The sequence below is a fragment of the Anoplophora glabripennis genome, unplaced genomic scaffold (assembly GCF_000390285.2).
Source record: "Anoplophora glabripennis isolate ALB-LARVAE unplaced genomic scaffold, Agla_2.0 scaffold72, whole genome shotgun sequence".
Classification (NCBI taxonomy): domain Eukaryota; kingdom Metazoa; phylum Arthropoda; class Insecta; order Coleoptera; family Cerambycidae; genus Anoplophora; species Anoplophora glabripennis.
Window position 1 is genome coordinate 272,526 of NW_019416536.1, and position 16,530 is coordinate 289,055.

Here is a 16,530-nt window from a genome sequence, read left to right on the forward strand (position 1 = left end):
CAATAAAAATATTTCGCCCTGGTTGAGAAGATCCTTTATTACCTGGTGCTTTAAAGCGTAGGAGACAGAATATCGGGCGAGGCGAAGTTTGTATCCACGAAGAAAAACTGAGTAATAACCCAGAAAAATTTGCATATTTCGAGTATAAGGAAAGCAAATTCATGTAACAGTTATTCATTTATCTCGGTAAGAGGCAAGAAAGAAAGAGGAAAAATTAGGTCTATAAGATGAGTAGGCAAATTTCTCTGGCACATCGCAATTTCTTATATCATGTTAAGGGATCGCGATGTAATCTTGACGCAGTTCCGTCGTTAGGGCAAAGAAGAAAAACAAAAACTTTTTTATTTTCTTATCAAATTTATTCTGGATTTTGTATCTGGGTTACATTAGCAGCACAGCCAACTCCTCCAAAAGCCCGATATCATTAAAATTGTTCGAAGGTTGTGTTTGATTGTTGTGAAACACATTTTATTTTGGTAATTAAATGTCTTTTCGTTAGCGTCGTGTTCCTCAATTCATTATCATTATTTATTTTTTGCTCACTAATTTGCGAATAACTTGATAACAAAAAAATATATCTTTATGCTATACACCTATAAAAAGTTTTATCCTACGTTTTTAAGAAAACGTGAAACAACGTAAACTTTTCAATCTTATGCTATATTCATCATTTTTTGTTCTGAATTTATTTGTGTAAAGAAAATGCATTTAAAATTTTTGAGAAAAATTCATAAACGGCATTCTGTTGAAATAACGCCACCTATAGGTGGTCTATATTCACGTAAATGATATTACGCATTCACCATGAGATAAAGCATGAAAAGACCTTTCCTACGAGGTATAACACTATGGGCTTTTGATAAGACAATCCTTAAAAAAATATTTTTCTGATCAGACATTAGGAGTCCCCTCCCTTTCTGTCGAGAGACGTCAAAATGTCAATGACAGGAGTTATGCGCAATAAATCCGGCTATTCATATTTGTACTATTTTAATATACCGGAATAGGAAACATTTCTGAGAAAAACTCAACTCTATGTTTTGGTATGTCGATTGCGCCCCCTAGCGGCCGAGTTACGAATTTGAAAACTATTTCCAGAGATTTCTCTTGATCGATTTATTAACCAAAATTTTTTCCGGAAGCTCTAAGGCCTATATTTTTTCTAATATCGTACCTCGCCAACCTTAGTGGGACACCCTGTATAACACCGGACTAAGGCCTGTTTGAATTTCTCATAAGTTATTTTTAAAGCGTTCTTAAATATAATAAATGTGAAATTGATAAGTGTGAGTCCATATTTATAATTTTTGAGAAAGAGTAAAGACTTGGTAATCTCACAATCCTTTTAAATATAATATTATTTTGATTCATATTATTTAGAATCATCGTTTCGTTCTAAATCTTATTAGATTACTTTTTTTCCTTAACAACCTTAAACTTGTAAAGTAAACTTCCGTCTATAAGCTCAGGGAGTTCTTTCGGAAAACTTGTCTGCTTACATAGTCGCTGAAACTTTTTCCAATGAAAATATTTTCAAAGATAATTACACCCCTGCTTATAGGAGAAGTTAACACCAACTTGTGCCAAATAGAATCGGATACTTTTTACTACCGTTCTAGAATATGCCCCGTTGCTGCAATAGTAGTCTTATAAGACTTAGTTTCAAGGTGTTATCTTTAACGTTATGGAAGTTAAACAAAACATTTGAAGTTTCAAGTTTCCTAATACTGTTCCGAAAGTTACTTCGTACATTCGAAGTGATTAGGATTTAATAATAGTTTTAATGTATTCACAGCGTTTCCTTGCAAATAGATCTTTTTGTTTTTATATCCACATGTTGTTTATTTACTTTAAATTAATGCCTGCCTTGTCCTTATCCTTAAAGCATTTGTACTATCCCTCACACTGACATCAGACACTACCCGCGTACTATGCGACGCGTACACTAACCGCGAACTGAAACTACGAGTACAAGCAGCTTTTAGCCGGTCTCAGTTCCCTCCTAATTCACGTTATTTTAACCGCCTTCCGTAGAGGGGGAATTGTAGCATACTGTAGGCAGTACTGTTTTATTACATCTGTACATTATTTACAGACATATAAAAGAAACAGTAATGCGGTATTTTCGCAAGAACAAAAATTATTATGGCCGCTGCAAACTTTCACTGATGCTTTGAGTTTAATGGCCTGTTAAAAACTGACGTTATTTATTGGATCCTGAGTATTATGCGGGATAATAAACGGTAAAGATTTTCCTGTTAACCGACTGGGCAACACACTTAACTTGAAAGCATTATAATATTTTAGGGTGGGATCTACATTTTTATGAGAATCGTAAGGCCGCTCCGCCCTAGCATTAGACTTAGGCAATAAAGGTAGCGGATTATGACTGACTAAGTGACTAGCGGTTCATAACGGAGGCAGAGAGAACATAGAAAAGAAAATATGTTCGCTGTAGCGCTCTTTTCTTTAAAGATAATGAAAGGTGTTGTGTATTTTTATTTACACCTTCTACATAACATACTGGGTGGATCATTAACGATAGGCCAAAGGGCAAAGGCGAAAACACATTTATTGGTGATCGCTTTCAATCAGTAGCAGAGACGAGTAGCAACAACAGTTAAGGTATAACATCTTTTGTAGGTTTTATGTCACTCATACTCAAAACAAGTCTGTAGATAGACATCTAAATAGCTAAGCTCGACAAGGCTTTAGTCCGCAGAGTAGTTTCCCAAGTTAAGACCTCATGTTGTCACATACAAAAAAGTATGACACTTATAATTCATATACCCTGCCCTTTTATCAAGAATTAAGTTCTAAACTCTGTGGAACATAGATTACTTGTATTTTCTGTATGTTTTTACAAGGATCGCCGTTCAGCTATAAAAAAACGACTGTGGCCTTCTCCTATTCACATTTTGGTATGCCACAATGGCCATAAAAACGTCGAACTAATTTATGTTGTGATGGAAAAACAAAAACGATGTAAAATAAATCTCCAACATTGCCAATCAAGCAATATACTTGAACGTTTATCTCTGGAGATAAAAAAAGTTTCAAATCAGTTGCTAATACTTTCTGTGTAATTTAAAAATTATTTTCCTAGTTTTACGGTCAAGAATTTTCTTCGTAAGCTAAAATTCGGGGTGCTATTACAGAAAACTGTAAAATCTTTTACCGCCTTTACGGGATCTCGTTGGAATTAGGACGTTATTTGTACCAGTTCAACAGCGTTATGTAACAAAGTAGAGCAATTACCATAAATATCGGTCTATTTCGGTTCGCAGGATTGCAAATAAAGTCTCTTGTTTTATTCCGCTAGAGGGGTAATTTAATAAGTTTATAAAGTAAAAACGATAATGCTGTAGATTATTAGTCACAACGCTAGTTAATTAATGAAATGATATTGCACTATATTTAAGTGTAAGGGAGAGCTATAACGATTGTAACAAAAATTAAGATAAATAATACTGTTGCCTAAAATGTTTGCAGTATTTTCTTTTAAATTTTATCAGGCATGAGTGTATGCTTGCAAAAAACTGCACTGAATTACTTAAAGAGAAAAAAATTATCTCCAGAAAATAAATTTGTTTGATCCTGGCATTTCATACAAATTATCGGTTGTAACAAGCCAAAATGCAGTTGTAAATACTGAAATCATATTTTTGAAAGCACGAAAGTCAATAAATCCTTTACCCAGAAATTGACAGAGTTGATCTTGATTGTGACTCAATTTCCTAATAACCAAAAATTTTTATTTTCCTATAACTGAATTTTGTCACAAATCGTTTAATATCCATTGGTTTCCAAACGTAACATGACAATTACAATCACAAAATAGATATTCTGCAATTATTATCCATTACTGCATATTATTCATCGTTTATATCTGCCGCACTGAATAAACAGCTCAAATTCCATCATAACAAACTGCCTGTTTTGTTCTGCAAAGTGGTATAAATACTACATATTATATTTTATATGTTTGCAAGAGGATCGCCACCCGACCATAAAAAATAGCTTTGACCTCTATCTGAAAAACTTCTCGTTTATGCCTTAGCACTCTGTAAATAAAATAAAAACGTCCAACTATTTAAGTTATCTATATCGGTTTCTTCTAAATGTTTCTTTGTTGATATACAATTTTTACAAAACGTATCGTCGCTTCAGAATTTCTGATAGTTTCGGGAAACTCCACTAAAACTTCTTTTACGTCGCGCAAAACGGACAAAGGGTACAAACAGGCGTACATGATAACGTATTATAATGTTACGTTCATTCTGGTCTCAACTGTCATTGTAATGGTATGTGCAGGCGACTGTAATTTATAATCCGCCATCTAGGGGAGACTGGTGTTGCTGAAACAGAGTGCCAATTGCAAGAAACGACGATGCTATAAGCAAAATTATTTTAAAAGTCAGTCCGTTACGATCGCAAATTCAATGCGATCAGATTATCTATAGGGTGTAAGAAGTTTGACTGACATAAATTCATCATGAGATAGAGTAATCATAAATGAACAAAAAAGTTGTATATTACAGGGGCGTAAGGTTAACAGTTTTCAAAAATACAGCGAGTATTAATATTGGGGAGATTCATCACAACGTGACAACAGTGCTTAACCTAACGCTACACAGCTGGTGCATACCATGTGTGCACGCAGCAGACTTGTCTTTCGAAAAAAATTTAAACAACTATTATTGTGAAACATTTAGTAAATTTCAAGACAATTGTTTTCCAGTTTTTAAATAAATAAGATAGTATTGTACTTAAATTTTAGCTCGAATTTTAGTAATTATGAATCTCTTAAAACAGAAACTCAACTTTTAATCAAATTATGTTACCAAGAAGCAATATTCAGTAACTTTCATTCATTCAGTTACGGATATGTGAGAAAAGGAATTATATATTATAAAAATGCATAAACTAGCATCTAAAATACATAAAGTCGTTTAAATTTTACATAAAGGTCATACTGTTCTGATATTACCACTATTCCACCCTGATCTGAGCCCTATCGAACTTGTTGCCAGCAAATAAACTAAAACAAAATGAATGACTAGAACTTGTGTTCTATCTGGCTATCGATCAAATTATTATAATCTTCAAAATGATGGATGTTTCGAATGGTGAAGATATCGAAATACTTTTAATTCTGATACTAATGACAGTGAAGGTGAAGAAGAAGACATTTAAAGATTATTTTTATTCTTTTGAATCATTTATAACAAATGTCAACACTAACTAATTTTTTTTTTTTTTTTTCAGAAAAGTTGCCTTTCATTGAGATAATCCAAAATCAAGTTGGAATTGATAAGAATAAAGGCATGTCTGATAAAATTTACAAGAAAATATTTCACAGTTAAGGCTTTAAGATGTGTTGTAATGTTTGTTACAATTAACACTACTCTCCCCTAGCTGTGTCTAGTAAACTAATCCGTTTGGACAATGCACTATGTCCAGCAAATTCGTATGAATTTGATATTAAGACTACTGCCTCACAATAGTTGTACATATATTCTAGTCGTCTACAAATCATTTATGAGGCTTTTGAAGAATAAAAAACGATCTTTAAATGTCGTATTTGTGACTGATGCTAAGAAAAACAAAATAAGATTGGATAAATCCTATCTCTCCCTCCTCTTTGTTTTATTTAGATTGCTTTTTATGCATTTATTCAAAAGAATACCAGTGCAAATATCAGCAACGCCTACTATTAGAAGAAAATCGCTCCACTTAACACCAATAAGATACAGAAATTTGCCACATCATTTCACCCTTCAATACTACTTTACAATATCGAGAGGGAAACTTTCGCGCCGGGGTAATTTTCTCCGCGAGGGGTCTAGAAAATCGGTTCGTCGATTTTATATTTGCCCAGGAATGTAAAACGAATTTACCTGCAATAATTTAAAAAGTTTTCCATATATATGTATTAGAAGGGTCGCCGCCACGCCGTCTGTGGCTTTACGCGCGTCTGGGAAAGGCCGACAAAAAATAAGGGGATTTTTACAGACTGTCGCCTCTAGCAACTCACTTTGAGCATAGTTGGCGTATGAAATTCTCCCGAACGAGTGAATGCCCTCTGAAAACTTTTAGCTGCAATTGAAAACGACTTAAAAAATTGCAAAAACTCATCATGTGTACAGCTGTATAGCTATGGACAATAAAAGGTTACCGAGTTTCATTAAGTTTATACGAAAACCATTATATATTTTAATGTATGACTGTTGATTTGTCAATTTGAATCCTTTTTCATCCCCGCTGATTTTCGTCGTTAAAATCGAGACTTAAAACGTGTTATTATTGTTTTTTTTTTTTTTTTTCATGCGGCTTTTATTCTGACGCGATCACTGGGTATATCGCGCCAACGAAGAATCATGGCAATTTTAATCCAGTTCGGTATGAACTTTCCGGGAAAGATCAAATATATTTGGGAGAGTTGCGAGCGGAATAAAAGATATAATCAGGCTAATACCCTCTTCTTGCTCTACCTCACGTCACATTCCCCCCGAAAGCCGAAGCCATCTCTCATGTCTAGTGGCTAAGATTTACAGCTATTCATCTTCCAAACAAAAAGATACCAGTTCCACCTCCCTTTCGGGTAATTTGCTTCTTCACCAGAGTTTCCGATAGGGTCGCTAGTAATACCGTTCATTTTTTGTTGACGCCGCTTTTCCCCCCGTATAAGTAGAAAATAATTTCACTAGTTCCTAGACAAATTGCGGGATTTTTTGTCGTCATTAAATACAAATATTTCAGCTAAGTGAATCGCCAGTTTAATTCGTTTAAAACTATTTTTTTTTGTTATTCGTTTGCTTAACGACAGTGCAATTAGATTAACTTACGAATATATTGTTTTTAATTGTTTTTAGTTGCTCTTCTAATTGCGCAAGAGGCATTTTTCACATTGGCTAAAGTCAAGAGGAAGTCTGATTAAGGGCAAACCTAAATATTATTGGACTCTGTAAGATACTGTGAAAACAATTTTATGTTTATAGTACAGATATACAGGGTGTGGCGTGAATAATCTATAAAAATTAAACTACAGCTTCCTCTTATAAGAATAAGTTCTATCTTCGCGTTTTTTTTTTGTAAATCAAAGTTCATTTATTCAACGAAAATGAAGGCCGACCCGAGGTAATTTTTAAAAACTTTGGAAATGTTTTTATGCGAGCCGAGATGCAACCTTATAATTTAAGTCGGTATAATCTAATGCAAGTAATACTAAAAGGAGGTTAGGTTACATTGTCAAAAAATGTGTGCAGTCAACTGATTTTGTATTTGTATTGAATTTCTATTACAAATATCGTTAAGAAGCTGTAGTTTAATTGTTATAGATTGTACACGCCACACCCTGTATAAAGATAACTTATTAATAAATATACATTATTAATAACATACATAGAAACTAAATTCCCCTAATATGATTATGTTGTTACATCCATGAGACTAGATGATTTGCGTGGTCTTTTTTTTAAATTGCCCTTTTGCTATAATATACGACAAAATGTTATTAAAAACGTTTCCCATTTAGTTTTTTCAACAGGCAGCCGAAAGTTTATAGTCGATAAACTTATTTCTGTAATTTACCCCTTTTTTGATGATTTCGACGATTGCCTGTTAATCTTGAAGCACCCTGTACGTGGTAATGACCATGTTTGAGAATGCCATTATCTCCCATGCGCTATGTTCCATTTGTAGGACTCTCGCAGTGGTCCAGATTTAATATTCTGATTATCCCGACCCAAAGTCTGAACGGCAATAACGACAATATGACATCAGAATATCAAGCCGAGGCATTTTTAATTTTCCGTCCTCCAGCCCGGCCGGGCGTCGGGGAAAATTCTCTAGGAAATTACATTTCTTGTCTCCTTTAATAATGCAATCTGTTAACTCAACACTGCGACATCGAGGGCGCCGTGAGATTAAATCAAAACTTAACAGCCACCTTAGAAAGCCATGGAAATCGTTTATGCATATAGAGAGGTTTGTAAATGACAATATCTTATTAAATTAAATTCGAATTTGACGCAAATTTCATGTGCATTTCATTACAGAGGTACCATGTTACCGGGTAATTGATGGGTATGCGAATATACAGCCCGTCTCACTTCAGTTGCCTACTGATGTCTCGCTTATTGCAGGCAACTGATGAATTCTGGCAATTGCAGACCAGTCGACGGCTTGTTCTTATTGTTAATATTAATTTGTTCACATTTGCTTAAACTATAACATATATTTCATATTTCATGGTCATTGATTTTTGGCACCCAAAGTTATGCATCTTTGGTAGGTACTCTGGTCTTTCCCCCGATCCCCTTTGGCTCACGGAGTCATTGACCTTTGGCCTCCGAAATCAGTAACACTTAACACTCGTTGATCATCAATTAAAGATTCAAATTGTGAGTGTTCGGTAATATTGCCTGCATTAAACTGAACTTTGCTGGAGATAAGAAGATGCAAACAGTAGATGTATAAAAAAATAGCCGAATACTGGGATATTATGAATGAATTCATCGTTTGCATGGTTTTGTTTATAGGATGACGTATACGTATAAGTCCGTGCCATATGAAACACATAATCTATGTGTACAGATTTACAGCTGGTACAATGTGCCATATATGGCACTAAGCTTCAAATCGATTATAACGTAACAATTAACAATGGGTAACGGATAATTGCCAAACAATGACCGCTTAAGTAAAAGTAACAGGTAGGTATGTTGTAAGTGGGTTAATTTTTAAAATGAGAAATAACGAAAATACGTATAATACAGGCTATACAAGTTCAACCTTAATATATTGAAATATTATTTCAATGTGTGTGTGTGTGTGGTGACTTTAATTTTTATTTTTGTATTGTACAAACTTTAATATGCCTGTACTCAATAAAGAATTTTAGTTGGGCACCTTTGCTTTAATTTTTCTGTATTTTATATAGTGTAAATGCGCTTTTGGTGTGTAAATTGTAATCCTTATTTTTCTGTGTGTGTGTTAATTTGTTTGTTTGTGTGTGTGTGTTTTCTTAGTGTAGATTGTATTTTTAATTAAGCTTAAATTGTTCCATACAAACCTCTACTATCTTTTGTACTTTCTTATCCCTGGCCAGCTGTTGGTAGACACTTGTTAGATATCAGACAACATCAGAAAACCTCAGGAGTCGGTTCTATATTTACACACAAACTAGTACAATATAATACACTTTGGAATGAATAGAGATTGAAATTCAATAAAGTGTTTGTTCAAAAATTTGTTATATGACTTTCTACTTACCTTTTCATATGTAATATGTTTTCCACGACAAAGAATATTTTAATAACAAAATTTGCCTTTTTTTTTCGGCTCAGCTTACAAACAATATAAGGAATAATTCTAAAAAAAATTAAATATCAACTAACTTTATTTGATCTATGCAATACTGATTACGTCTCCTTATATTATTTGTTGCCTATCAGACAGGGGCATCTCTTATATCTACACAGGAACGAAAATGATTCAGACTAAAGTAAACTGGCTGTTCATTTGACAGATTTTGTCAGAGCTCGTGAAAATAGTGAAATATTTAAGCTGCAAGTGATTGGATTATGCTTATTTCTGTACAGGTAAGTCCTGTTGTTTGTTATTTACACTTTGCAAAGATTTGATGCGAGAGAAAGCACGATTTATTGGTGATAGCTAGCAATATTATAGTGCACTGTGTTTTAGGTACCTGGTACGTTGTAAAATTTGAAGTTTTCTTGGGCAAACTGTGGATTTAACTGGTGAGTGTTTAATTTTCTTTCTTGGACAGTTTTTTCTTGCTTTATTTTTAATTTTTCGGGAGCTGCCTCTCCACGCTATACATCTTGCAAAACCCAAGCCGTAACCAATCAATTTTTTTTGTTTTTCTCATCCCTCCTGGATATTCTGTCCCTAGCTTTGCTTAAGGTCCATACACATAATTTTTCAGTCTTTGGATGACCTTTTCAATCACTTTTTCACAACAGTACTTATAACTAACACATTTTTAACAAATGTCTTTTTATTTTTATATACAATTCTATAAATTAATTAATAAAATATTCTTTATTTCATGTTTTTTATTTAGGTCATCTCCAGGTATTCTTACAAAGCCACCTTTAGCTTTGACATTTGTGAAATTTATTATAAAATTTGACAATTGATGAAAATGTTCATGTTATGGTTTAATATAAGTCGCTCTAGGTTTAGATTCGTTTTTCTGTATGTACTGAGTACTAACAAGTGTCGACGTCATGCATTTTATGAAAATTTATTCTGTACTTGAGAATAAAATTAAAAGATTATTATTTTTATACTATGTAATATCATAATATTAACAATTTTATACGAAGTTGGTGTAGCTATAATAATAATTAAAATTTTTATACGACTTTAAGTTCGGTCAGGCAATTATTTTCATATGAGTTTCTACATGAACATTTCAAATTTGTTACAATATACAGGGTGTCCCTCTAAGGTCGGCGCGGTACGATGTTAGGGAACGTATAGGCCCTAGAACGTCGGGAAATTTTTTTTGTAGAATTACTCTAACTAAAAAAATGTTTGACCTAAATTTTCATGAAATACCTATTATAGTTTAGTATATTCCGTAGGAAAAATGACCACAATACCAAAGTACCTAAACCATTTATAAAAACGTCCAAAGATACGTTTTCCTAGTTGCTGAACATGCAACTGTCGAATACATCAGCATTTATAAATTGTATCTATCCTATTACTCGTCGCTGTGCATTCACGTCATGAACATATCAAAATATATTAAAATTGTTCGTGCTGCGCAGCATAAAGGGACTGTAATTTCCTTTTTGGAGGTGTCAAGGATGCGTAGACCCTCCGAGACTACGTCTATCCATATTGGTCGTGTGAGTGACATGAAAGAGAAATTGAGTTTGTCGCTAATGACGTGCGTAGTGTCGAAGAGTTCCAATCAAACATTTTCCACCACGGGATTTGTCGCGAACCGTATAAGCGATATTTATGTCCGAAATTGTGAGGATTTACTCGTTTTGTTTATGTATTCCTTCGAAGGCAGATCTATCTCCGGATTCCGGGTGATTTACAAACGCCGAGGTCGTATAAGCGCATTTAAATATATCTTTTTACTCCAATATATTTAATATTGATGGCTGTTGATACCGGGCCCGCAGATATAGGGCGAAAAATTCTATTTCCGTCGTAGCAAATGGCTACTCTTATCTGGCCAAGTCCAGTGGAAATAAATTTACGGCCGTTGAAATAGATATACTTTCACATGGTAATCCCGGCTTTAAATTTTATTAAACTAGGAATTCTAGCGAGCATTCTCCCCATTTACGTAGCTATTCACTTTTCAAAGTTATCTTGAAGAAAATCATTCATAAAAAATAAGGAATCTAATAAAATCCAATGAACCATTTGTTCATTTAACCGAGGAGGAAGGTGCAGTATATTACTACTACTAATTATTAAATATATATTTTTTAAGTACCTATATTAAAACTAAAACAAAATTTTCTACTGTGTTTTTCCTTTCAGTGTCACATTTTTGGGTAGGTAATACTCTTTCATAAAAATAACCTATTGTTCCTTTTAGCGTAAGGCTTTACTTCATTAATTTTCTTCACGGGTTACAAAATACCCCAAATAAATAGAGAAAGAAACTAAAACTATGTAACAAATAAGTTGCTTCAGACAATGTAAACGAACTCTCCTTAATTTGTTTAAGTGACCGAAACACTTTGACGTCGAAATATGTATTTTTTCATATCTGTATTGCTCGAGCACTAGAAACATACAAAACCGTCCATTCCATTTCAATGATCCGAAACAGCCAAAAGTTCAGCTGACAAAGGGAAACCAGGAGAGAGATAAACACTATCCATTTTTCAAGTCCTTATCTCCTTTATTTGCCGTTTTTGTCGCCAAAACTAAACAATAGATGTTCGGCAGACGTAGATGTTAATCAAAGTTGAGAACGAATAGGCTCTTTTTATCATAATCAAGTGTAACAAAAAGTTATGCAAACTGCGATGTTGTGTTTTTCGTGGCACTCCGAGTGCTACGGTTTAAACTTACGGTTGAGGTAACGCAAAGTAAAGTAATTACTAATAAAGGTGTGTGAGTAAGGTAGTTTCTGTTATTATTTCTATTATTCAGTGTGTTATATTTAATTTATAGTATTTTTACAATTAGGTAGATACTATATTTATGAATAAATCTGTTTCTGTATTTCAGTTTCTCCCGAATTTTAACATAACGGATAAATTCCAGGTAAGAACGAATAAAAATACACCTTAAGGTTTATAATGAAGACAGTTAAATTAATTAATTATTTCTAGTTGTCTTTGCCCTGGCTACTATTTTAAAATTTAATACGTTAAGGAGGCATATCGGGGTCCGAGGGAAGTGAGGAGCGCAGGGGGGTCCTATGCTTTTCTTCTGGGACTAAAACCCGCTGCCAATTTGAAAAAATTAAATTCTATTGAAATTATTTTCGATAAACATTATCTATATAGCAAAGAAATCTACTCATATGCACATAGCATACATATTGACTAATTAACAACATAAAAATATCATATTTAAGTAGTTTTAAATTATATTTAATGAACGCATAAAGACTATGTGGATGTGGCAACAGCGCTAATAATTGACTAGCAGTTGTACACACTACGAACCTACAGACCTCGGACATCGGAGATATTGCGCGTCAAATTCGGGTAAAGATGCGTACGCGTTCAAAAATGGATTGTGTGTAAACTATGTACAATATAATTATTATATATAGCAAATATGTCGTATTATCCTCGCGAAGATTTGTATCCTTTATGTAAAATCCGTAAATAATGTGAACTGATAAAACACAACAATTATTAAGTTAATTTAGTTCTAAAGAAATGAAATGACAGTCGCGCCCATCTCTCGTCCAAGTCAAAGAAAATGTTGGATGCAATTTTAAAGGTTCTGTGATAGAAATTACATTATTACTCACTGTTCGTGTTTTTAATCTCTATTTTAGTAATGTTACAAAAATTTTGCAACTATAACTAATTTTTTAGATATAAAGTTTGCTGAGAAATATTTATGTTTCTTTGTTATTCCGTACAAATGCTTTTATCTCAAGTGTTACTAATTATATTAATCAAGTAAAGAAAACTTTATGTAACCCTAAACATTGCTGGGTAATGATTACGATGTTTTCATAAACCATTAAATATATTAAAAGGATTTATCAACTGTATTTTTTATTCCAATAATCATATCACAGCTTCCTAGTTTTTTCTAATTAATCTAGTTTTTAAAAACATTACAAAAAATCATCTGTTGTGGATAATTTATTGTTGATAACAATGTACATGGGATTTAGGAAAAATGTTTATGTTTGAAATCAATTTCGTTTTTATCAAGTCTTTCAAATGTATTCCCTCCTTGCTGTCAGCTGATTGCGACGTTGCCACATTAATCCTCAAGCCAAACAGAAATTCAATTATTGGTTTCTGTTTCTAATTAATACAGCTGTACTATGTTCAAAACTTACATTAGTTTTACATCAAAAATAAGATAATACTGTGTACTATCTATGGAAAAGTTTTGTTTCATAATTTCTACATTTTTTTCTCAGTTATGGGCAAAAAAGAGCCGCACCGTCCATCTTCGCCATATAAACCTATGTTAAAATGAACAACTTTCAAAAACAATATCTCAAAATCTAGATTCAAAAAAAATTTCAAAAAAAATATAACGCACAGAGGGAGCACTGGGTAATACGCTATATAAATTTCGAGTACATCTGTGCATTTGAGTAAACCCGATATACCTCCTTAAGACCACAACAAACTGCAACTCAGATAGATAGACCAAACCTGCAGTAATTCTTTGGGGAGTATTACTTTTCAGTCCAATGTTTTGTCTTTCTGGGACACAATAGCTATAATAGTATTGCCCTTAAAGGTAGAAGGAACGCTTAGCTCATACTCAAGTCGTCTTGTACTTTTCATTAAACGTTACTTAATCAATAGAAGGCCAGGCTAAAAAGCGAAATAAAATGATTTATCTGTTGTAAATACATGCGTAACATGTCACCAACATGCATGTGCAACTTTATTATATTTTATTGCTTCCCCTGTGCTTCGAAGCTGCAAAATCTGCGGAATTAAATACGTATACTAGTGCGCTCCTAAATGATTTGTAAATTTGAGACTGCCGCTCCGATCTTATATAATTTCAGCATATTGACGCTAGTACAAATTCATTGAGTTAGAAAACAAGCAAAAGAGATACATATATTAATTAAATATACAGCAATGCAGGTATCTATGCAAGATTATTCTCCCTATATGATTTCAGTTTTCATATTTACTAGGGACAATTTTGTAATGGTAAAAAATGTTTGCGTCGAATTAGGATTGAAAATTTGACGATGGGGGTAAACCCAACGAAAAACATAGGAATGAGGACATATATTTAAACAATAATTGGATTTGTGACTGCAACAGGAAAAACGTTTTACTTGCTTCCCGCGTGCGTTGTTTGCGAACGACCGCAGAGGGAAAGTTTGGAAGCAAAGCGGCACGTGATATTTCATACGTTTAAGAGAAAAAATGTGAAAAACACCGCGGTCATGATTTCCTACAGCGCATCCAAAAGTAATCAATAAAAAATACTTCGAATGACAAATTAAAAGACACGAAAATACCTACAGTCACAAAGTTTTTTCATAAATGATTCATTTTTGTTTTTAGAAAAAAAAAGTAAATAAAATAAACGATCTTAATGCGCTGAAGACAATGACATTGTATTTTTCTGAAGTAGCCTACTTATATAAAAAATTATCTTGATATATTTGGCATATTTTGAAATTCTCGACGGGAAAGTTTGTGGTTGTGATACGTATCGAAGCTTCTTGAGGGGATTTACGTGGGTAAAGTGATTAACTCAAGAGAAGCATGTCGGTTGAGGTCATGTGATGTTATAAGGTCAAAGTTTGCGGTTGCTTGGCAGACGCAAAATGTAGAACTTGGGGACTTTTATTGCTCAAGTTTTATATTCTCAAGTTAATTTTACCGCAGCGTTACAATCATATTTAGAGCTGGATGACGAGCTTATTTTTTTAAGTAATAAGGAATCAGAAAAAATGTTAGTTATATTTAAGTCATTGACTCTTGAGTCGTAGCAATGTATTTATAGTGTTATGATTTGTTCTCAAGATAACTTAAAACGTATAAAAGAAGGGACCAACATGTAAAATTTTTTAAATAAATTGAAATATTTAATAGTAATATAGACAAAACTGACACAAAAGGGATGCGGAATGCAGAAAAAATTAAAATGAAGGATATTTTTAAATGTAAAAATCGTTCTATGAAACGCCTCAACTGTCAAAATTATTATTAAAACTAAATCTATACATTAAATAGTAAATAAAATGCAATCATGCATTATAAAAAAGTTAAAAAGCATAATAAAGAACTATTTAATAAAGTCAGATATCATATTAATGTACAGATATAAGCAAATTTAGAAAAAGATCAGAATTTTGACAAGTTATGGACGGTGGGAAAAGGAATTTCAAACATAGATGAGTAACATGCAATAAATCTTGTATGAAATGAAAATATAGCATACCTAAAGGCAGTATTTATGAGTGAAATTAAACCTGAACCATTGTAAAGAGTTTCATGTTTCATAATGACAGATCTGTGTATCGTCAGAATTTGTAAATTTCTAGTGTTAAAAGTGTTGTAGAACTGCAAAATAGTTTGTGAAGTATGCAAAATACCTTCTTAACATCACAAACTGTATTGAGGTTCCAACCTAAGTTCAAATTTGTGTGTAAACTTTAAAAGTTCTCGATGAATCGATGAACCTAAAACTGTTCAATCGTTAGGTTTCAAAAAACAATAAAGGACTGTTAGAAAAGTGAAAAAGGGTAAATAGTAAAGACAGTCAGAAAAGTAAGCTGTATAGCTTAACTTAGCTAGAATTTTCAAAATTAGGGAAAATTTGGTTAGAGGTTGAAAGTTAACCTAGAAAGAAGTTAGTGGTATTAAAAAATGTAGAAAAATGCAAAGAATCAGAATATGTGAAGATCATGCAGATTAGAACATGCATAAAGTCAGTATTTTGAAAATAAAAATTCTCAAAAGTTTAGTTTGACATGTCCATAGCAACATTTCTTTTGTTTTCATTTCAATAAAACCAAAAATCGAGCTCATGGTAGCTAGTCTCTCATAAGTTCCCGAAGCAGTAACATCGTTAGTTTGATACCTAAAATACAATTGAATATTAATAAAAATCAATAAGTTCGTGAAAGTTACCTATCCAGCCATTTGAAACATGAAACGTCAGTCACAGCAAATCATGTCAAACACACAATGTCCATACATGGTTAAAATCCCAAAAAGTTTATAATCGCCAGTAACAGTAAACATAAAGTTCAACACTAAAATTTGAACTAGTTAAAAAAGGTAGTGAAATAAAGTGGAAAATCACAAAGTGTAGTGTAGTGGCGGCAGGTAACATCACAGT

At 33.0% G+C, this 16,530-nt stretch overlaps 1 protein-coding gene across 1 annotated transcript in view; it reads left to right on the forward strand.

Moving 5' to 3' along the window:
• Window positions 1-16,530, forward strand: part of LOC108909011 (protein pangolin, isoforms A/H/I/S-like) — a 149,282-nt gene that overhangs the window by 107,300 nt on the left and 25,452 nt on the right. The window contains exon 4 of the mRNA XM_023454887.1: window positions 12,238-12,273. Coding sequence (XP_023310655.1) covers window positions 12,238-12,273 — 36 coding nt within the window. The remainder of the gene's footprint in view (window positions 1-12,237; window positions 12,274-16,530) is intronic.